The sequence below is a fragment of the Physeter macrocephalus genome, chromosome 14 (assembly GCF_002837175.3).
Source record: "Physeter macrocephalus isolate SW-GA chromosome 14, ASM283717v5, whole genome shotgun sequence".
NCBI classification, from domain to species: domain Eukaryota; kingdom Metazoa; phylum Chordata; class Mammalia; order Artiodactyla; family Physeteridae; genus Physeter; species Physeter macrocephalus.
In genome coordinates this window covers 9,970,987-9,994,636 of record NC_041227.1, presented here as the reverse complement: position 1 = coordinate 9,994,636, position 23,650 = coordinate 9,970,987, and the positions used below count along the sequence as shown (strand labels likewise).

At 48.0% G+C, this 23,650-nt stretch overlaps 1 protein-coding gene across 1 annotated transcript in view; it reads right to left on the bottom strand.

Moving 5' to 3' along the window:
- Nucleotides 1–16,319: 16,319 nt before the first annotated feature.
- Nucleotides 16,320–23,650, bottom strand: part of ATP9A (ATPase phospholipid transporting 9A (putative)) — a 140,906-nt gene continuing 133,575 nt past the window's right edge. The window contains exons 26-28 of the mRNA XM_024128332.3: nt 22,044–22,101; nt 19,699–19,902; nt 16,320–18,409 (exon numbers count right to left, since the gene is read on the bottom strand). Coding sequence (XP_023984100.1) covers nt 18,273–18,409; nt 19,699–19,902; nt 22,044–22,101 — 399 coding nt within the window. The 3' untranslated portion in view covers nt 16,320–18,272. The remainder of the gene's footprint in view (nt 18,410–19,698; nt 19,903–22,043; nt 22,102–23,650) is intronic.

Here is a 23,650-nt window from a genome sequence, read left to right as displayed (position 1 = left end):
AAATTTAAATTTAACTGGGAGTCCTATCTTTTATCTGGCAACCTTACCAGCTTGGGCCAGGTTTCAGATTACTTGTACCCAAGCGTGTCTTAACTGATGACCAGCCCCACACCCTTCAACAAGGGCACCGAGGTGCCCACTGGCCCCAACTCCCTCCACAGACCAGCCCCAAGGCCCAACAGCAGGAATTTGCACTATGTGATTTCTCACAAGGACACCACCCCTGGAAGTAAAGACCCATTGCCAACGTCCTGTTTAGAAATGGCGGGCTTCCTTGGTGGCGCAGTGATTAAGAATCTGTCTACCAATGCAGGGGACACGGGTTCGAGCCCCGGTCCCGGAGGATCCCACATGCCGCGGAGCAACTAAGCCCGTGCACCACAACTACTGAGCCTGCACTCTAGAGCCCGCAAGCCACAACTACTGAGCCCGTGTGCCACAACTACTGAAGCCCATGTGCCTAGAGCCCATGTTCTGCAACAAGAGAAGTCACCGCAATGAGAAGCCTGAACACTGCAACCAAGAGTAGCCTCTTCTCGCCACAACTAGAGAAAGCCCGTGCGCAGCAACGAAGACCCAACGCAGCCAACAATAAATAAATAAATAGATTTAAAAAAAAAAAATAGAAATGCCTCCTATGGATCAGGGCTCGCCGGGCATCCTCCTGCTTCCTCCCCAGGGCATTATTCTAGGAGGTAAGCAAACTACAGTCCGCGTTTTATAAATGAGTAAACTGAGACTCAAAGGTTTTGTGCTTCACATGGGGTCAGCCATGTTTCTTACCAAGCCTCGTTCTAGGAATTACTCTTCTCAGCAGGAGGAGCTAGGGAGGGAGCTGCTCCCCGAGGGTCTTTTGGAGGGAGCCTCGTGGCCGCTCTCTGGACAGAGGCAGGAGGCCTGGGGTGTCTGAGTCACTCTGGCTGGGATCGCAGAAGACCCAGTGGCTTCCTTCCCTGAGGGGTTTCAAGCTCCTGGGCACAGGGTAAGAGAAGGGACATCACGCTGACCCCAGACAGCCAGGGGAGCGGAGGACGCCGGCAGGTCCCGGTGGGGGCAAGTGTCCCCTCTGACTTCCAGTCTCCTCGGCGTTTCCCAGGCCCCTCTCCTCAAGGGATCCTCACTTTCAACTTCGGTTTTGCTTTTTTTTCCTTTTCTTCTCTCTGTTGTTACCACTTTATAAAGAAATAAATAAAGCAAACCAACAAAGCAAACATCTGCAAAGCTTTGTGGAAAATGGCATCTTGCTCCGACGACCCACCCTCCCTGGAGTCAGAATGCAAATGCCCGCGGGATTCACAAGTGGCCCCCAAATGCTCTCCGAGGTGAGACGCAGGCCCCTCTTCTCTCCTACCAAAGCCCTGTCTTCGCCTGGGGTCACGTCCTTCCAAAATCACCACCACCTCCAAGGAGGTGGTTCCCAACTCCCTGCCCTGAACAAGTGCCCCACAGTCTCATGGGCCTCCGTGCGCTATGCCCAGCGCATCCCCAATCCCATCCTATCCATTTCCTCCCACTTGGGTCTCTCTTTTCCACTTGGGCAGGCACTGCTCCGCCACGGACTTACATCTCATTCCTGACCCGTCACAAAAGCCTCTTCTCCCCTCGCGTCACCTCTTCTGCTTCACTCCAACCAACCCCTCTCCCGCCACCACTGCCAAGGGTATCTTCCCAAAGAATAGTTTGGATAATAATATCACTCCCCTGCTCAACAACCCTCTATGGCTCCCCATTGCCTCCTGAAATAAATACCAGCTTCCTCACTATGGTGTTAAACCTTCCTGTGGTGGATGTCTGCTGTTTTTTGGTTTTCCATCATTCCTTTTCTCTTCTCTTGGCAACTTCACTCTGGGTTTTCTTGGGGGAAGAGGGAGGAGTCACACATCCCCCCCTCTGAGTCCATGTGGTTTGGGGGCTGCCTTCAGTCTCACATCCAGGAGGGGGGTTGTGTGACCCAGGCTGGGCATGTGCCACGTTCCCCTGAACAAAGGAGTTGGTTCAGGGTTGGCCATGTGAGCCAGGTCAGGCCAACCACAGTCAACACCAGGTTTCTGGCTGGAACTGCTGAGAAAGAAGGGCTCTCTCTGTCTCTGTCTCTTTCTCTCTCTCTGTTGGTGTTGCCAGGCAGGCCAGAAACTGCTGAGGGCCGTCTTACCACCACAAGGGGAGAGCCAACTCAGGAGAAAACAGAGCTGTGAGATCAAGAAAAAAGTGGTCTTTAAAATATCTTAAAGTCCCTGGATACAGCTGTGCCTGAAGCCAACGCTACCCACTCACTACATCCCTCTTTTTTTTTTAAGTTTGGACTAGTTTGACGTGAGTTTCTGTCACTGGCAACTGAGCAACATGGTTTCAGCTTCCTTTCTAGCTGTACTCCCACTATTTCCCTACATGTCTTTACACTTCTGAGAAAATGGCATCGGGAACAGCTAGTGGAATGCACTCCACCTTCCAGCCTCTGTGTCTTTAGTCCTGCTGTCTCCTTGACTTGAAATGCCCTCCTGACATCACTGTCTACCAAAACACTAATTCTTCTTTAAGGCATTTCTCAAGCAGGCTTGCAATCCATGAGAATGTCATCGCTGTCATTGCCTTGCTTTCTGCCCCTGTAGTGCTCTCAAAGAACTTATCACCCATCCTTGAATTCCAGTCATTTGTACACCTCCTATTCCTTCTCAGAGACAGGGACTTAGAGGACAAGAAGACATCTTCATTCAGCTCTAAGCACAATGCATGGCACAGAACAGAAGCCCAGGAAAGCATCTTTGCCCTCAAGGCCACCTGGTGAAACATCCCAAGGCTCACTCACCTGAAGCCTTGATTTTGTGGCAGATGGTCTGCCTGCCCCACATCTGCTACCACACCTTTTCATACCAGTACCCCCATTTTCCTCTGGGGAACCATTCCATCTCCATTCCTATTCTTGTGGCTTAGGTGGAGCTCAGCCCACCTCTCTCTGGCTCCAGTAATGACATGTGGCCCAGAGCTGGCCAGGCAGGGCATCTCACACTTCCAGCCACAGTGATTGTCTCAGGGTTGGATGAGGGACCGACCAATGAGATTCAAACCTAGAAGTTCTGCTGGAGCTAATGAGAAGGAGCCACTCTGTGGACTGGGATTGGAAAACTAGTGGGATGTGAGCCTAGGTCCCTGGGGCCGTCAGTAGGAGAGGTTCTGCCTGGAAAGAAGCAAACGTCAAACCAAATAAAGCCAGGCGATAGAGGCAGATGCCTGATATCAATTTCATCCTAGATCCAGCCATGCCTGAAGCTGACCCTACTCTGTACTTTTTAGGTACATGAGTCAATAAATTCCCAATTAATCGGGCTTCTGCTGCTTGCAACCAGGAGTCTCAGCTGATACAAGTTCCACATCCTTCTCTCCATCATAATGCCTAACCCAGAACGTCCATAAATATTTAGTCACTGATTAACTGAGGGCAGGAAACACTCTCTGCCTTGTCACTATCCCCTCTCCCTCCACTCCACATCCCCTACTGTTAATCTAACTAAGATCTATCCATCTTTCAAGTCTCAGTTTAACTATGACTCCTAGAAAGGCCTTTCCTAACACTCCCAGAGAAAAAAATTATGCCTCCCCATAATTTGGAACAGGCAGGAACCAGCAGACTCAAGAGACTCCCTGAGTCTCTCCTGGGCCTCATAACACCCCAGGCTTTTCCTTCATAACGCTTCTTACAGTCGGCGATTCCTAATTGTTGGCGAAAGTAGATTATTATTCTACGTTCATTTCCCCTCCAAACTGCAAACTCCATCAGGTGAGACACTGTCTCTTTTACCACTGCATCCCCAGAGCCAACGTGGAGACTAGCACAGAGTAGGTGCCCAGTAAATGATCACTGAATTAATAAATGCATTGACACCACTCAGAAATCAATTAAAAGATTATGTGACCCATGTTTCTCAGTTTGAATAAAGATGGTGGAACCACATACCCTATTTGCACCTGGTCCCTTGAAGGAGGGTTCCAGGGAGAACCAGGCTGGGGAAGGCTTGGAGGGAAATTGCCTCTTTGTGCAACTCCACGGGGGTTTTAGCATCTTGAACTTGATCAGAAAGCCCAACACAATTTGTGGTTCATTACTAGGGACCCTAGCCACGCCCTGAAGCAAATGTCAAATTTCACACATTTAATGAACTCCATACTTGAAATATGTGGCCTGTAAAATCTGATTTACACTGCTGTTAAAATCCATGGTGCCTAAAAAGGAACGTGAAAAGTATATATTTGTGCTTAGAGAAGGGCTTTTTTTTTTCCCCGAGAAGTTAATTCACTCCAAGGTGCCTAAACGTTCCCTAAAGCTTTATTTCAATTGCAATATTTCTTTCAGCACCTCAAATTTAGTTACCAACTTTTGAGAAGAGTGGTTGTGTTACATCACACACGAGTGGAAAAGTGTCACCATGTAATTGTCAGCTCTCGGGAAGGGAATTGGAGTTGACAGCTGAGGTGGGGACAGCCCCCACCTGCACAGCCAAGTTTACTTGGCACCATCATTAAAACCTGCCTTACGTCAACTTCGGTGCAGCCATCGTGGCTGGCAAGGTGAAAGTTTTTTTCATTTCAGCCCAAATCCTTATTTACTGGATGCTAACCACCTGGTGTTTCTTTCTTCTCCAGGTTTGCCACCGGCTTTGGCACATTTTAGGTAAGTTTCATACCTGGGACGGCTGAGCTACGTGGCAGGTCACAGATGGACTCCCTCTGGGGGTGCTCCAAGGAGCAATGAGGACACAACCTTTATGGCCACTTCCGGACTGAAAAGGACACCCTGACTCCTACCCCCCACCTTTCAAGCTCCACTGGTTCAAAGAAATCCGTCCAACAAAGAGAGATAAAGCACTGTAGACCCTGCTGGGGTCAAACAACGGCCACCCCCTCTCCCTGGTTTCGGAAGAGCAGGGGTCAAATCTGATTGGCCGTCCTCCATTCCCCTCTCGCCAGTGATTGGTTTAGGGGTGGGCGTGTACCCCAGTACTGGCCAATGAGATGTAAGAGGGACTTCCAGGAGAAGTTTCAAAGCTGATCAAAACAGATGGCCGAGGAGAGTGTGTCCCGATTTTTCTAAAGTTCCACCAGAGATCCCGAGAGTCACCCTAGTGTGGAACTCAGTGCCTGCATTTCAGAGTAGGAACTGAAGCCTCGAGAGGGAACGTCTTGATCAGGGAGTTCAGTGGCAAAGCCAGGATTATTACTGTAATAGACACAGTTATTCTTTGACCACCAAGCATCCATTTGCATTTTCTTCTTGGGGAAACAAAAACAATCCCCTTGAAAAATTACCTCTTCCCCAGGGCAGACAATCTGGAGGAACTGTAAGTCAAAATACCCGGCTATGTGACCCAAGCTGGATTCATGAGATTCTCCCACCAGGACTTTGACTGTGTAGTGATAAGCGGTGGGGTTGGGTGGGGTAGATTAAAAAAGCTGGAGGTGATAAAGCAAGCTGCAGGAACCTGACTGGAGGTGGATTAGCTCCTGCCACCTGCATGCCCAGCATATCCTGGCTCCTGCCTCTTCCAAGCCCAAGTTCCAGTCTGAGTCACTCTGCATCCTGGCCATAAATTCTCCCTCCCCGATTCTTGGCTTAGCTTTGCCAGTGCGGATTTCGGTTGCGTGCAAACATGGAGCTGTGACTGATACAGAATGGCTTTATGTGTTCATGCACCGTGCCGGGCATTTCACATATATCAACACATTTATTTCTCACAACAAGTATTATCAATTAGGGACTGGGCACACGTATACTCAGACACATCCTCATTTCCCAGATGAAAAACCTCAGGTTCAGGGTGCACTATTTGTCCAGCATTTCATAATTAATAAGTTAATAAGCCAGGTCTGGAATATAAGTGTATCTTGCGTTCCTTATCTGTCAAATGAGTTTAATGCCACTTAAACCACACGGTTACTGTGAGGACTCAACAAGACGATACAGGTGGCAAACACAGCACACACACTCCCATTTGGAAGCCATGTAGCTCTTAGAAGTCTTTCTTGAGAGGCATTTCCTGGGTCCAGTGGAGAGTCTCTGAAGAATTAAGAGAGCTTTCTCATGGGTTGATCCAGCTACCAAAAGCCACAACCCTGGACTTGGAGAAAGAAATCAGTCATACTTGGGGCAAGCAATGTGGTCTGGGGCATGAGCCACATCCTTGACATCTCTGGTGATGGGAATCCCAGCAGGTCCACTGTCTACGCCGGCCTGCAAAGTTCGGAAAGCAGCAAGTTCTGGCATGGAGACAGGCCCAGGGGGGTAAATGGACGCCTTCCTGCTAGACAACAATACTCACTTCCTGCCACTAATCAGCACTGGCCGCCATTGCTCTTCTTTCTCTTCCTCGATATGCTGAACACTTCCTGCCACAGGGCATTTGCACGTGCTATTTCCTCCGCCTCAAACACTCTTTTCTCATATCTATGAATGCTGGTTCCCCTCACCTTTCAGGTTTAAGCTCCAAATTCACCTATTCAAGGACACCGTCCCTGGCTACCAAGTCTAAAATAGCCAGCCACACACACTCCTCACCCCTCAGCCCTATCCCACTCCAGTCTCCCTCATGGCATCCTGATTTAATTTCATCATAGTAACTATCACTGTGAAATGCAGTTACCTTATTTGTTTACTTCACTTATTCATTCCACAGTTACTGAACACCCACCACGTGCCACCTTTTTCTAGGTACCCAGAATAGCAAGGAAGTGAAAGAGCACACATTCCACTGGACGATACAGAAAATAACGCTCTAATAGCACTAAGTGCCTGAGGACAAATACAGCAGGGTAAGGCACTAGAGAGTGACAGGGCTGTAACGTTAGTGGGGCAGTCAGGTAAGGCCTCTCTGAGAAGGGACATCTGAGCAAAGACCTACATGATGCTTGTTTGTTTCTCCATCTAAGACAGAAGGTACTTCAGAGAGCAGGGGCCATGGATGTCACATCCTCAGTGCCTAGAAGCTGCCTGGCTCCCAGTAGGTGCTCGTGGATGTTGAACGGTGCCTCCAGACAGCCCAGGGGCTCTCTTCCCCAGTGACAATATCCCTGCAATGACTCATGACTCGAAGCCTCTACCCCATCCCAGGGCTGACTCTGCTCATAATTAGAAGGTGGGAACAACCACAAGACAGCAGCTAGAAAATGTGGCAATTCCCTGGGAACTGCTATGTCAGGAACGGAGGTAAGGAGGGTCCTTGGGAATGATGAGAGTCAGATAAACAGAGCATTTGTCATCTTCACTGACATTTCTCAACCTCTCATGACATACCATAAAGGAATGCAACTTGCTGGACAGACTCAGGCTGTTGCTTTTACTGGGAGCCTTGAAGTTGAGGGTTAAAGCGGATTATAGCTCCAAAAAAGCAGCTGCCTCTAAGACAACAGACCTGGGTTCCAATCCTCGCCCCACCTCTTACCTAGGAGCTGTGTCACCTTGAGCCAGTCAGTGAATCTCTTAAAACCTTACCGGTAGAAACGATAACGACCGTCTCCCCCTCTTCAAAAACATTCTGTATGTGAAGCGCTTTGCATAAAAGCAGAGCTGCTGTTGAACCAAGACCCCCACACACCAGACTAAGAAATGATCTGATGCAAATGAGAACCACAAAGAGATACCACAATGCACGCACCAGAGTGGCTAGTATGAGAAATATTGACAACAAAGAGAATGAATTGACAAGCTACAGGTGGGGGAAAAATTTTTTGCAAATCACGTATTCAACAACACACTTCTATCCAGAACATATAAAGAACTCTCAGAATTCAACAGTAAGAAAACAATCTAATTTAAATGGGGGGCAGGGGGAGGGGGTGGGACATGAACACCTCACCAAAGAAGACATGTGGGTGGCAAGCAAGCACATGAAAAGATGTTCAATGTCATCGACCATCAGGAACATACAATTAAGAATCACGAAGAGGGACCACTGCACACCTGTTAGAATGGCGAAAACAAAAGGACTGACGATGCCAAGTGCTGCCAAGGATGTGGAGCAACTGGAACGCTCATGCGTTACTGCCGTGGAACGCAAAAACAGTGCAGCCGCTCTGGACACGGTTTGGTAGGGTTTGTCTTTTAACAGACTTATTAAGATATGTTATATACTATAAAACTCACCCATATGTGGTGTATAATTAAATGTGTTTTAGTGTGTGTACAGTTGTGTAACCATCATCACAAGCTAATTTTAGAACTTTTTCGTCATCCCCAAAAGAAACCCCCTACCCATCAGAAGTCACATCCATCCTCTGACCTTCCCCAGCCCTAGGCAACCACTAATCTACTTTCTGTCTCTATAGGTTTGCTTTTTCTGGCATTTTCATATAAATATGCAATCATACAACATGTGGCCTATAGGGACTGGTTTATTCCACTCAGCATGAAGTTTTCAAGGTCCGTCCATGTTGTAGCATGTGTCAGTGCTTCATTCTTTTTTACAGCTGGACCGCATTCCACAGTATGGATAGACCACATTTTGTTTATCCGTTGATCAGCTGACAATTGGATTGTTTGCACTTTTTGGCGACTGTGAATAGTGTTATGAATATTTGTGTTGTTATGTAACCCTGCTTCACCCTCAGTCTCTCTCAGTGATGCTTTTCTCATCTGCAGAATGAGGATGATAACACCTCATAATCACAGAATGAGGGGCAGGTGGGAAAGCACTTTGCAACCATAAAATGCCATGACACAGCAAGGCCCGCTTTTTCAAGTCGGGTTCCTGAATCTTCCAGAATCCACTCTTAAAACTCAATGACCACAACATTGTAAATCAACTACATTTCAATAAAAATTTTTTAAAAAAAATTCAATGACTTAATGCCACCGAACCGTATACTTTAAAATGGTTAAAATGGTACACTTTGTGTATATTTTACCAGAATAAAAAAACAAACTCAGAGTCACCACGGGCCAGGTCCTGGGCTGGCTGAGGACAAAACGGGAAGTCAGTTCCTCCCAAGCCGCCTCTCCACATCCCCTAAGAGCCAAGCCAATGAGGAAGCACCGCCCACGTGGGCTCCGGCCACCCCCTCCCCCTTCACGTCTCTCAAGCCTCTTGGTTTATGTTTTCAAACTCAAGCAGATTTTGCCTTCTGCTGTATTCATGAATTTGTTTTCCTGTGAAAACAATGTGTTCAATGATTTGCCAATTCAATGACTGCCTGCCTCTCGTTCTCCTTCCCAAATTGCGGAGTCAGTGGAGTTTGAGGGACGTCCTCGTTCTCCTTTGGCTACATCTACCCCCAGCCCTGAAGGGGTGTAAGCCCCAGGTAGGGATGCCCAGGCCAGCCCAGCATAAGGTGGGCAGGATCGCGTCCCACGCGGGGAGGAGGAGCCACTCAGAGCAGGGCAATTTAAAGGGAAAGCACCTGCAAAGTCAGGGAGAGGCGGGCAGAAAGAGTCCATCAAGGTGGGATATTGCCTCTGTGCCCAAGCTTTGAACTCTTTTAAGGACTCTGTCCACACGGGTGACCTCAGTGTTTGGAAAAAACGTGCACGTGAACCCATGTCCATGAAGGACTTTGAGCGTCGGGGAGATGGCCTCCCTCCATCTGCAGCCCGCCCTCCCTCAGAGGTCCCAAGTGATGACAACAGCTGTGCCATGAGCCTCGCTGCCGGCTCTCACAGGCGGTGTTCCCAGTCCTAAAAGCAAGCAGGGAACTGAAGCTCAGAGACTCTAAGGAATCGGCCCCATATCACTCAGTAGGTGTGGGACTGGGTACTTAAACCAAGTCTGTCTCCATTCCAGCTGGGGCCACGGCACGGTGCCCTTTGCTGCCTCCCCCTACCCCCCCGCCAAATGCCAGCCCGTCTCCTGAAATGCCATTGCATTCATTTCTACTCCCGCCCACCATTAGGCCCAGAAGAAAGGTAGCGCATTCTCTTGGCGGCTCCCTTAAGTATGAAGCCATTTTAGAGCAAAAGTCTCCACGTCTGCATCAGGCAGCCTGGCGAGCGGGATTTTTTCTGGCCTGATTTTCTCTAATTCTGGTGGTGATGAGCTGCCTAATAAAATTATGCTAAGTTTTGAACATAGCGAGTAGCATCTTACACGCTAATTACTGGCCACGTCTTTGAAGAATTCCTGTGCGATTTCCAGGGTAATCAACTCACCTCTTTCCTTGGGTCTGATTAGTAGTTTGGGCAAACTGGAGCCCCCAGCCCCGGCCCCACTCGAATCAGCAGGGCTCTGGATGTCGTTAGCTACTCCAATTGCCTTCTAAAAAATCTGTTTCACATAAAAGGACAAATGAGAATGAGTATTTGCCCATCTTTAAGACACTAACTACATTCTTTTCCACAGCCTGTTCTCGTTATTATTTCTCTCTTCAGGAGGAATTTGAACACAGCCTGGGTTCCCGCACGCAGTTCATGACTGCAAAGCGCTTCCTCTTCGAAATCCGACCCAAGTGGGCATATTCTGGAAATGGGGCAGCTTCGAAGAACGTGACCCAGTTCATTCTTCTCTACTCGTTCTCCCTCCAGACTCACCTTCTAAGTCGGAGGTGGCCGGCTTTCCAGGGCTCACCCAAGAACAATCACCTCTGCCCACTGCACCCCAGGCAGGGCTGAACAGAGACCCTTTGTAGTATGTGCTGGAAAAGCAAGAAGAAACTTCATCCAAGGACCGCCCTCTTCTCCTCTTTATATAATAGTTAGTGTCGTTTATGCCAATAAAGTCACGCAGAAATACTGGGCATGGCAGTGGGTTGATTCCAATGGGAGGGGTCTCGCCTCAAAACCCCCTTGGAACACAGAGGTGGAAACAAAGACAGGAAGGGATGGGTCAGTGAGTAGCAGGGAGAGAGTGAACTGGGGCCCCTTGGACAGAGTTCAGGTTCTGACATAGTTCGTGGGCCAACTTTAATAATGCTCGCTTGGTTCTCATACAGCACTCAGTCTGAATGCCATGGACCGCGGGCCCTACCTGCCTCCCCGCCCCGCCCTCATCTCCTTCAACCTCCCCCTTGGTCTCAGCACTCCGGCGATGTGCCCGCCTTACTCCGACACGCCCAGCCTTTCCAACCCCAGGGCCTTTGCATACCCTGCTGCCCAAACACCATTTCCCCCAAAGCTTCCCACAGTTCCCTTCCTCTCATCCTTCAGGCTTCTGGCTCCAGTGGTCCATCCCAAAGGGCCCTCCTCTGACCCCCATCACATCCTCTATCCATACTTTAACCATATAATCACTCTCTTCTTCTCCCTCTCCCTGCTTTCTTCAGAGGACATTAGAGTCTGTACCTGTATGTCCACTGTTTCTCCCACACACAAGAAGATAATCACTATGAGGGCAGGAACTGTCCCTCTTGCTCTCCACTGTTGCTTCCTGCCCGAAGAACAGTACCCAACACATAGTAGGTGCTCAGTAAATATTTAGTGAATGAATGAATGAATACATCAGCATATTCCACACAACTCCCATCCCTCTTTCTGGATTCTGCAATCTTCCTTGAAGAAAAAAAAAATATTCCTGGGCTTATCTGGACCCAATAAAAGAAAAATGTTCTTCTCTTGAAAATGAACAGCAGAGGCTTAGGAACACAAAGTTCTCAGTGTAAGCAAACAGAACCTGCAGGCTGAGTTCTAAGAAAATGAGACCTGGCTGGTCACCGAGCATAGGGTGTGGGGCTGGTGACTTCACGTATGATTCAGTTACCCCCAAATTTTAAGGGGAATCCATTTCAAAATCAAAACCTCAATATGGAAAGTGGAGGGTGGCTTTGCTTTGGCATTCTTACGAGAAGGCAGGCCTTCTGAAAAGATGCTACGTTGTAGATAACTCATCCACAAAAGGGGGAGCAGGAGGGAAGGGGAGAAACCCCAGGATCGGGCATACTTCTCTGCTAAGACTTCAGATGAAAACCGATCCGGGAGTGCGTGATCCTCCAAAAATCTGCCAGCCCCCAAAGTACTTAAGTTATTCCTCCAACCACAGCCACATGGAGAACGAAATTAAATCCCACGGAAAGATCTGACTTTTTTTTTTTTTTTTTAACATTATGCAATGTTTGGATGAAAAAGTGGGGGGGGGGATATCAGAAGAAAAAAAAAAAAAAAACTCATCGTTTTCCCAGAGTTTAGCAAAGCTATTTCTGGCTTTTAACGATACATTTCACCATCACTTCACGGGTAGTTTTGAGAGGCGCAAAGGAGGGACTGTTCTGTTATGTAACCCATGTAAAGTAGGAAATTAGCAAGTCCTGAATGAATTCTGTTACTGTGCTCCGACTTGTGGAAAGTTTGGAGCGACTACAGTTCTATTTTGAGGTGAGCAAGTCCATCATTTACACATCAGCTCACAAATACTGCAAGGTTTCATGTCACCCTGAAAAGTTTCATAACAAAAACAGGTAAAGTACTTGAGGTGTTGGGACATTTCGTCTCTAAACCTTATGAGCCTGAAGAGCGAGGAAGGCAAGGATTCCCAGTTGCCAGTTATTCATAAATGCAAATATCTGAGATCAAATAAATATTCATCTCACCCCCGCCCCCATCTTTTTTTCTTTTTTCTTTTTTTTTCCCAAGCCAAGTCCAGCAAAATAGTCTGGTCAACAACATAAAAAAGAAATGTCTGTTTTTAACGGAGCCGTTGGCCATGAAATAAATTCTGAAGCTATGAAAGCAGCGTCTTGAAACATAACAGTTAGGTATGCTGGGCCCGCCGGGCTGGTGAAAACAGGAAACAGAAATGTCTTTTGATCCTCAAGTTCCCCCTAGTGGCTCGGATGGAGGAGTGTCTGCACATTCATGGAATTTCACAGCAGGTAAAAGCGCTCTGAAGACTTTACATCGATGGCACGCGGCTAAGGAAAAGTACTGCCCTCTGCTCTCGAGCGCATGCGTCCTCCACGTGCCCGGGGAGACGCTGTTGACTGAGGCGCAGCTAATGTACAATCCCCTCTCGACTCCATAAACTGAGAACGGCCCTTTCAGCGGAGAGCCAGGGAAAGGAAGCCAGTAGCCCGCACTGCGAAGAGCTGCTAATTAAAACATTTGGCCAGTTGGATGTATAATCCATCAGCTTCTTGAGACAGGAGTTTACGGCTGCTGGGCTCCTTTGGAAATGAAGACAGACGCTTACAAATGGCAAAACTGACGCTTGCAGATTGTATGTGGGTTTCTCAACCTCAACACTTCTGACGTCGGTTTGAATGATCCTCTGCTGCGGGGCTGCCCTGTGCAGTCTTCATTAGATGCCAGCAGAGCACCACCCCTCCAAGTTGTGAGAACCAAAAGTGACTTCAGACATTGCCCCATGTCCCCTGCAGACCACAGTCACCTCTGGCTGAGAATCACCGGATTAGATGAATAAAATACCATGTCCTCTGTATCCTGTACAATAGCTTAAAAACCTCTTTTCCCTAAAACTTAAGTGACCGGGTTCCTAAATCTTCTACCGCTTGATTATAAAAAAGAAAAATCTATACAAAGCAAAGACTGGGTGTATAAATACAATATGAATCATAAAACGTGTTCGCTTTTTTTATATAGCTCACTTTTTGAAATTCTAACATCTGGAATAGACAACAGTACAGAATAATAAATAATGCATGGGTCTGGGGTGTGTTTTTTTTTTTTGCTGAAATTAAAATATTCTTTACCTGGAGAAAAAGCTATTTACATTTTATGTACCATGAGATACATACAACATAGGAGCATTATAATAACAAGCTCTCATTTTGACACCAGAGTTTCATGTCCCTGCACAAATTAAAATGATCCCCAAAGGCATAAAGTACACAAGCTTTATTGGGCAACAGGAACGGGCCACGCTGGCAGACAATGAAAACAGAACCGCTCAGGATCTCGCAGGATCACATGTGTGTCATCACAGGATCAAGAATTTAAATCATCTGGGAGCTCCTGCTAAATTAAAGCTCTGTACTATCACTTCCCTCTAATCAAAAAACGCTGTCCTGGTGAGCATTTGCCATGAGGATTACAGATAATCTACTAATGAGGAAGTCAAGGAGTCCCAGAGGAATTCACAGTCAGCCCCATTGCAACAAAATAATAAATGAGCCACAATTTTTGTTTTTTTGCAAATACCACACCCCCTCCCCACCTGCCCTCCAGCAAACACACTATTCACTGACATCGCCCAGCGACACCAACAGGCCGTGTCTCCAGCCACACTGTGACGGAGAAGACAGATTCCCAGGAACGCCACGCTGGTGTGAGAAGATGCTGAGCATCTCCAAGTACTGCAGTGCTGCTCACGTGCTTACCGGTTCCATCCGAGAGCATAATATATGTATTTTTCCAAGACACAATGGACTTATTAATAGAAATATTTCCTAAGACATATATATAAACGACCCCTTTATGTTAAAAGCTTTATGTTAAAAGAAGGGGGGAGAAATAAAGTCTGTTGTCTTTGCAAAGCTCCTTGTGTATTTCTTAATGAAAAAACCGTGAGTGCTAGGATTTTAACGCAGTGAAAACCAAGTGTGCCTTCAAAACACTTGAGGTGACATCATACACGTGAGTACACATACACATGCTGCAAACACACCAAAAAGATCCAAGATAAAAATGACTGATAGGTGTTGGCCTTAAGTAAGATGGCGCAGAACACGTAGGTCCCATCTGCAATTTTGGCGCAGGTTTAAAATGCTGCCCCATACAGGCGGCAAGGGCATTCCCTTCCCCACCCCGGGAAAAGCGAAACGAAGTATAAAAGCAAAAGTCCAGAGAAAGAAAAACAGGCATGAACGTGTCAATTTCCAGTGAGCACAAAAGCCCAAAATACATTCAAAAGTACTGTCAGCATAACCTACATTTTCAGTGGAAAACATACGGAGGAAAGGGTAAGCAGATGTTGGTATTTAAGATCACTGCTACGAAAAAGGGTTTCACTTGAGGGAAGCGAGTCTGGGATCTGGCTATAATAAAGCTAAAAGTGGGCCCAGCTCTGGGCCTCCCAGCTCCAGGTGGCTGTAAACAGATGGTCTGCTCCAGTCTCAAGATGCTCCTTGAGAGCACCTTCTTCGCTTTAGGGTGACGTCCTCTGCCCCAAGCAACCCAAGTTAAGTGCAGCCAGTGTCACGGAGCACCACAAACAACACACACGTGCGTGTGCACGCTCTCAAACCAGCACTGAAACGGGCAGATACAAGAAATCGCTCAAGACGGAGACACTCGTCTGGTCATTTTCCTAGAGAAAGGGAGGGAAAGAGACACCAAACAGATTCCTCGCTTTCCCACACACACAACCATCCCCCAAAAATATAATAAAAATAATCATCAAATAATAAAATTAAGTTACTCTGACAGAAATACCTAATGTTGGCAAAGGGCAGGGGGAGGTGTAATTTTTACTTTGAGGAAAGTATTTAAACAGCGCTGATTGTGTGCCAGGGGACTCTGGCTGTCGGAGACTTGGGGCCAGTGAGTTCCAAGGCGAGGGGACCTCCAAGGTGTCAACAGGGTTTCCTAAGTTCCCTCCAGATTGGTAAACGGAATCCTTATGCTTCTTATGAATTCAGCAGTTTCCTTAAAATGGCCTGGATTTTTTGTCTGTGTCTTTGTCTTCTCCCCACAGCTAAGCTAACACGGGAAGTGCCTGTGTACGCAGGTCCTCTGTTGGGATTATGGGCTGATGCGTGCACGTCAGGATCGTGTACACTCGGCTGACTCGTGGCTCCCACCGCGTGGGTCTCTAGAGTTTGAGAAGCACACGTGTGTTTTGCTAGACACTCCGGACCCCGGAGGGCGGTGGGGGCAGGCTGCCCCCTGGCAGGGTGGCTCTCCAACACGGTCACGGTCCCCACTTGCATTTTAGTCCCTCTCACCCTTGGCCGCCTCCACCAGGGTGCGGTCGAAAGGCAGACGAGGGGGTCTGCTGGTGGCACAAACGCACCTGCGACCTCCAGGCACAGCTTCTTCTGCTCCTTTGGGACACTTTCTTCCTCCCAGACGCCAAGCAAGAGTTTAGGTGTTGACTTTCAAAGTCAACTCAAGCACCTCGATCAAAACTGGGAATTAGGGCTTCCCTGGTGGCGCAGTGGTTGGCAGTCCGCCTGCCGATGCAGGGGACGCGGGTTCGTGCCCCGCTCCGGGAAGATCCCACATTGCCGCGGAGCGGCTGGGCCCGTGAGCCGTGGCCGCTGAGCCTGCGCGTCCGGAGCCTGCGCTCCGCAACGGGAGGGGCCGCGACAGTGAGAGGCCCGCGTACCGCAAAAAAAAAACAAAAAAACAAAAAAACTGGGAATTACAGAAAAGACCAAAGAGACTATCTTCATTCCTTGTCACTGCTGGAAACATCTAAAAATTCCCATGAGACCTACCTGTAGGAGCCATCACCTGTCTGTGGACAAGGTCAAGCTCAGGGTTTGAGGACTGGGAATAGAAGTACCTTTAGACTTCCGGTTATACAGGCTGACTTCCAAGAAGACAGACAGGTACAAAAAAACGCTGAGCACAACGTCCTCTCACTCCACCTCTGAAATCACATAAAATCACCCAGCAAAGACGTCAGACCTGCCCGCCCCTTCGCAAAGTTTTGGACAAAGATCCTCTTCCTGAATAACCATTCATTCAATACAACATTTACCTCCTGTAAATGTTTTCTGTGTGGCAGAAATGGCTGGGACAGAATGGGGAAAATCCTGCAAAACTGCAGAATCTTAAAACTAAAATAGAAGTGATGTCATAGCCAATGTCGCAGTGCCTGCAACTTACTGTCATTCTATACAGTTTTAAAAGGGCAACAGAAATACACGAGCCTATCGAGTGCTCCAAAGTCAAGGGCCTCGTGTCCCCAGCTCTCCAAGAGCAGGCTTACCCTCGGGTGGTAGCCATAACTTACATCTCTGAAGCACATGAAGAAGAACCAGGCTGAAGGGCTGGAGGGTATGTACTCATAAAGAATTCATCACAAATCTAAGATCTCGAGCACGATCCGCTCTTGCAGACCCACCAACCTAATCCTCTGGCACACACATGTGGCTTCTGCCAGGACAGACTTGAAAACCCAAGAAAGCTTTGCCGGGCCACATCCAGTGCTTGAAAATTCCCTTCTTCCCCTGAAACAAGAAGCCACAGCTTTATAGGAAACACACATGCGTGGGCCCCACACCCTGGTGGGGAGAGGAATCTCTAATCCTGGCTGCCTTCCAGCGAGTTCCCCTTGAAATCTGTAGGCAGCACAACGGAGCCCAGACCCCAGAGCTGCAGCCCAGGCCTCCTTCCACTGGGGCTCCTCGCTCGAAGCTGCCACTGATGAATGGCAGCGTGCTAAGATGCCTCTGCCTTTGTCATTGTGTCCTCAGTAATTCCTGCTAACAGGAAACAGATTTCTGTGGATGTAAAGAGCCCCAGTCCCTGACCTTTCCCCTTTAGACTCAGAGGGTCTGAGTCACACGTGCTACGTTGCCTAAAGAATTAGCTGAGTCTCTTGTCACACTGTCGACACATTTAGGGGCCGTTCAGTGGCATGTTTCCTGCTAAAACAACTCTGCTGAAAACGTCTGAGTGTCCTCAGATAGCCACAGGCTTTGTAATTATTACCAGATCCGAACAAAGCAAGATAACACCTTTGAAATTCTTTTACGAGGTGACAGGTGATGTTAACTCCAGGGCCACAGATGCTGAATTGGAGGAAGGATAACATACCGGATTTGGATTTACGGTTCTCTCTCTCCTCTGCTCTCTTCTCATGTGGTTTTCTGTAATCCTAGGAATCCAGTGCCGTTTTGATAAGCGGGGCTGCCTTAGAGAGGATATTTAGCATTTCCAAATTGAGATTATTGTCTGGTTAATTTTTTGTCAAACGTCACCGTCTTTTCCCCCAAACCTATACTGAGAGCTTTATCCTTCTCTGAAACCAGTTTTTTAAGAGAATGATGTAAAAGTGCACACACATTAGGATTGTTTAAAACAACAACCAAAAAACCCTCTACAGTCTTCGACTAGACAGAAACTTTTACCACATGACAACAAAATTCAAGTCATAAGGAAGCCTGCACAGTGACCCATGAATAAATCTCTCGGCTGAGTCACCGGTTTTCACATAGTCACATTCACTCGACTGGGAATCACCAGGGGCTCAGACAGGCCCACGTGGGGCCCTCTTAGGCGCCTCCCTCCTGTTTATTCGCTGTCGGGCTCCGTGGAAGCGCAGAGCCTCTTCATGTCAGAACTGCACGTGGGAGCCACCACTGCACAATCCACGGGTGGTGGTTAACAGAAATGCAACTTGAACTCTGTCCGCCAGGAGAGTGCGGAGACCGGGGTCCTCTCCCGAGCGCACGGCCTAGGACGTGAGCTTCGAGTAGCTGGGAGGGGAGAACCGCCTTCGCAGGTACTTGAGGACATAGAGGGGCAGACAGCTGACCAGAGTGATGACAGACACTTTCCACAAGAAGGACAATGTGGCAATGAAGTACACGTCTGCAAGCAAACAGAAGACAGAAGTGAGAGGGCGGGAACATGCCACCCGGAGCCGGCGGGGCGGCAGGGCCATCGGAGGGGACACGGGCTTCTCTCCCGCAGGGGATGTGCTAAAAGCACCCAGGCTGCCAGCCTGACTTCCCTTCCCTGTCTCTCTCCTCCTCTCTGACCTGCTTCTGGAGCTTCCGAACCTTCCGTGAAATGCTGTTTTCAACAACTCGGAAAAGAAAACTATGGGCTAACAACTCCCCCTTCCAAGTGTTTTTGATTTGGAATCTGACAGCTGGAGTTTTCCTTTCTAAACCCGGCAGAAAGTGACGCTCAAACACACAGTTCTTCCCAGCAACTTCTCCCCTTCGCCTCAGCAATGGTCACAGAAGCCAGAGCCAGGTCTGAGGGTGGTGCAAAGCGGGGCGGAGACCCCTCGTCAGGAAGAGGGTGACCTGGAGGGGCGGGGAGCTCCCCTTCCTGCCGCCACACAGTCAGGCCTGCAGTTCCGAGGTTTTTGCAACAGAGCGACAGCTAACGATTTTTAACAGTACCGGGAGTGGATGCCTGGCAGCCGCCTTCCCTGCCTCTTGAGCACAGGCTGGGGGAAATGCAGCGGGCACTGAGTAAGCACCTACTAAGTGCCAAGCCCAGGGCCCCAACCATGGGCCCAGTCCTATGACTGGTCCACATCGAAGGTGACGACCAAAGCTTCTTGAGGGCAGAGCTTGCATCTTCTAAGCCTCTGTGACTCCCTGGCCTCAAGCCACTGAGCGCACAGTAGGTGCTCACAAAACCTATTCAGAGAGACTTTTCAAACAAGTGTGAAACTGTTCTAAGACTTCACTTTTCACGGGAATGCTCCTTCTCCTTTATCAAAACCTTCTTAAAGAGCGTTTACTGATAAAGAAGAGGCGTGACAGAAGATGCTTTCGTGACAAGGCAGAGTTTCTCAAGCTAATCACACTGGTAAGTCCTGCTGGACTGTCATTTACTTTCTCGGTTCTCACCATCTCCATAGCTCCACGGAGCCCAGCACAGTGACCAGCTCCCTGGAGAAGCCCACTAGGTCCTTGCAGGACTGAACGAAGCCCCTTCTAAGCCAGCAGGCACGGCGTGGTTTTAAAGAAAACACTCTACAGTAAGATCATGCCCGCCAGCCTCAGTTCCAAGAGGCTGATTCTCAACTGCCACTTGTCCCAAGGGACGCCAGTGAGAAAAGGGTGGGCAGCTGAGTACAAAGGCCCACTAGTGAGACCCCTGGACCTGACAGGCGGGCCCTGAGTGCAGGGGGGTCTTACCGATAAATTCGTGGAGGAACACCAGGGAGGCGATGTAGCAGGCCAGGCTGAGCAGCTCGGCCACCGTCATAAGCCAGTGCCAGGTCTGGATGGTCAGGGCCACCATTAGCAGCTCCGTGAGGATCAACGACGTGAAGGAAATCGCCACAATGTGCACAAACTCCGACTCAAACAGCAGCAGCGCCCCGTACATGATGGTGCTTCCTGCAAAGGCGGAGGGAAGCCTGCGTGGGGAGGGGCTCCTGCTGCCCACACAGCCCTCCCTGCTGGGAGCCCATGCCTCCCCCTCCTTCCCCACCGAAGGCTCACCCTGCTCACTCACATCTGACTCCTTTTGTTTTTCCCATTCAGACATGAAAGGTAACCATTTGTTAAAGGAGGTTAATGAGTGGTACTTTATGGAGGTTTGAAAGAGAGGCATCACATTCTAGTTTTCTTATGTTCCCTTTTGGCTGTATATAAGAGAGAGTTTATTTTTATTTTTTCCTTAACATCTTTATTGGAGTATAACTGCTTTACAATGGTGTGTTAGTTTCTGCTTTATAACAAGGTGAGTCAGCTATACATATACATACATCCCCATATCCCCTCCCCTCTTGCGTCTCCCTCCCTCCCACCCTCCCGCTCCCACCCCTCTCGGTGGTCACCAATCCCACCCCTCTAGGTGGTCACAAAGCACTGAGCTGATCTCCCCGTGCCATGCGGCTGCTTCCCACTAGCTATCTATTTTACATGTGGGAGTGTACATATGTCCATGCCACTCTCCAACTCTGTCTCAGCTTACCCTTCCCCCTCCCTGTGTCCTCAAGTCCATTCTCTATGTCTGTGTCTTTATTAATAGAGAGTTTATAATTGGATAGAGAGGAAGAGGAAGAGCTAGAGAGGAAACAAAGGAAAAGAGGCAGAGAGAGTAACTATCTGGATTGGGTGGAACAAGAAACAGATGTTTTTGTGTATTATTTTAAATGACAGATGCAGTCAGCCACAGAAGAACAAATACTGCACAATCCCACGCATTTGAGGGATCTAAGTAGTCACGTTCACAGAGACAAAGTAGAATGGTGATTACCAGGAACTGTGGGGAGGAAGGAAAGAGGCGTTTGTTGTTGAATGGATACAGAGTTTCAGTTCTGCAAGATGAAAAAGTTCTGGAGATCTGTTTCACAACAACGTGAACATACTGGACACTACTGAACTGCGCACTTCAGAAGAGTTAGATGGTAAATGTTATGCTTTGTCTCCTTTACCCCCCTCCCTGCCCCCAAACACAAAAAATGATAGGGACAATGAAGAGAGACCCTCAAAGAATTACGCACCTGCACTGAGGTGAGAAAGGAAAGTGGGGGAAGGTCCAGATCAGTGCATTTCCATCCAGAATTGCAGGAACTCGATGGGGAATGTCTCACGTTGATCAAAAACACTAGCTACATGAGATTCCTGCTCAAGAGCAGGGCCAGGAGACCCTAAACCCCCAAACTCCTCACATGACTGCCTATTACAACAGTGCTGGGATGCAGGGGGTGCAGTGAAGCACCACTGCTTGTTATTATGAACTTCCATGCAGGATTTGCTTTCTTCAACCAGCTACATACATGTCACTTTGCTATACTTTTCAAAAAAAAAAAAAAAAAAAAAAAAAACAACAAAACACTTCAATGATAACTTAGCCTCCTAACAAATTCAACGGTCTACACTTTTTGACCACACATCCCATCAGAAAAAAACACTAAGAATGAATCCCTAATGGACGATGTGGATTTGTAAATTATCCATGTGTACCGGTGCAGACAGACATAGAGAGGTAGCAGGACCACTGTGCAAATGTATCAGGTACATTATAAAACATACAGGACAACAGAAGTTCTAAAAAGAGGAAAAAATAAATACGAAGAAAGGTTCTGACATTTCCTTTTCATATTCCACTAAGTCATCTTACAAAGCCTGTACAGTCTGAGGGACCCTCTCTGGAGGCCACAGAAGTAAATATGTTGTTCAAGAACGACAACTTGACTTCAGAAAAAGTATCAGAACATTCCAGAAAGCGACCACTTTTTGTTACAATGACTTGAACACCCCAGCAGGGTTTGATTAGTATTAGTTGTACTTTTCTCTGACTTTGTCTCAGTTAAGCGGACAGCACCACCTCACACGTGTGACTCTGAGCCTGGAGAGCAAGGCCTTAGAACCCAAGGAGGGGGGCTCCCTCGGACACAATGCCATACTCCCTACTGCAATCTCAGGATTCCAGCTGCTTCTCTTTGTGTTCTACAGACAACAGAATGGTGAAGTTGACCCTGGGGCCAAGGCCAGAGCATAAGACAACAGGTGGTTTCACCCTTCCTTACCTTGATAGATGCTGATCAAAACCCATATCAAGAATGTCTTGTAGGACAACGGCCGTCCCTGAATGAGAGAGAGGAAGACAGAGCGGGCTAGCGTGCGGGGCTCATCCAGGGCACGAGCCACCGTCAGGCTACCCTCCACCAACCAGACAAGGCAACCTGCCTGTTTGCATCAAAACAGTGGCTCACACACATCAAAATACACTAAAGAAATGACGTTTTTTTAAAGAGCATTGATATAAGATGGCAATATTGGGTTGGCCCAAAAGCTTGTTCGGGTTTTTCTGTAAGATGTTACAGAATAACCCAAACGAACTTTTGGGCCAACCCAATAAATCTGCTCTTTATCAAAAACCCCTTGAGGACCAACAAATGCAATTACACCCACACATTTTTCAGGAGTGTACACAAAAGCATTTCCAGGAACAGACACAAGTTGTGGCTACAAAATGGAACTGTCAGGGGCTTTTTAAAAAGGTCTTAGAAGGTTTGTTGTAAAAGTTGACATATCACTGTACATTTTAATATTCTTTACATGTGCATATCGTACTTTAAGAAAAGACGTATACTCCCACGCCTTCCTCTCAAAAGAAAGCCACCAGTTCAAGTGCGTTCACATCAGACATGGAGGGTCTGTGTGAAATATGTGAAAAGAGGGAGGGAGGGAGGGATACATATACATACATCCCCATATCCCCTCCCCTCTTGCGTCTCCCTCCCTCCCACCCTCCCGATCCCACCCCTCTAGGTGGTCACAAAGCACTGAGCTGATCTCCCCGTGCCATGCGGCTGCTTCCCACTAGCTATCTATTTTACATGTGGGAGTGTACATATGTCCATGCCACTCTCCAACTCTGTCTCAGCTTACCCTTCCCCCTCCCTGTGTCCTCAAGTCCATTCTCTATGTCTGTGTCTTTATTAATAGAGAGTTTATAATTGGATAGAGAGGAAGAGGAAGAGCTAGAGAGGAAACAAAGGAAAAGAGGCAGAGAGAGTAACTATCTGGATTGGGTGGAACAAGAAACAGATGTTTTTGTGTATTATTTTAAATGACAGATGCAGTCAGCCACAGAAGAACAAATACTGCACAATCCCACGCATTTGAGGGATCTAAGTAGTCACGTTCACAGAGACAAAGTAGAATGGTGATTACCAGGAACTGTGGGGAGGAAGGAAAGAGGCGTTTGTTGTTGAATGGATACAGAGTTTCAGTTCTGCAAGATGAAAAAGTTCTGGAGATCTGTTTCACAACAACGTGAACATACTGGACACTACTGAACTGCGCACTTCAGAAGAGTTAGATGGTAAATGTTATGCTTTGTCTCCTTTACCCCCCTCCCTGCCCCCAAACACAAAAAATGATAGGGACAATGAAGAGAGACCCTCAAAGAATTACGCACCTGCACTGAGGTGAGAAAGGAAAGTGGGGGAAGGTCCAGATCAGTGCATTTCCATCCAGAATTGCAGGAACTCGATGGGGAATGTCTCACGTTGATCAAAAACACTAGCTACATGAGATTCCTGCTCAAGAGCAGGGCCAGGAGACCCTAAACCCCCAAACTCCTCACATGACTGCCTATTACAACAGTGCTGGGATGCAGGGGGTGCAG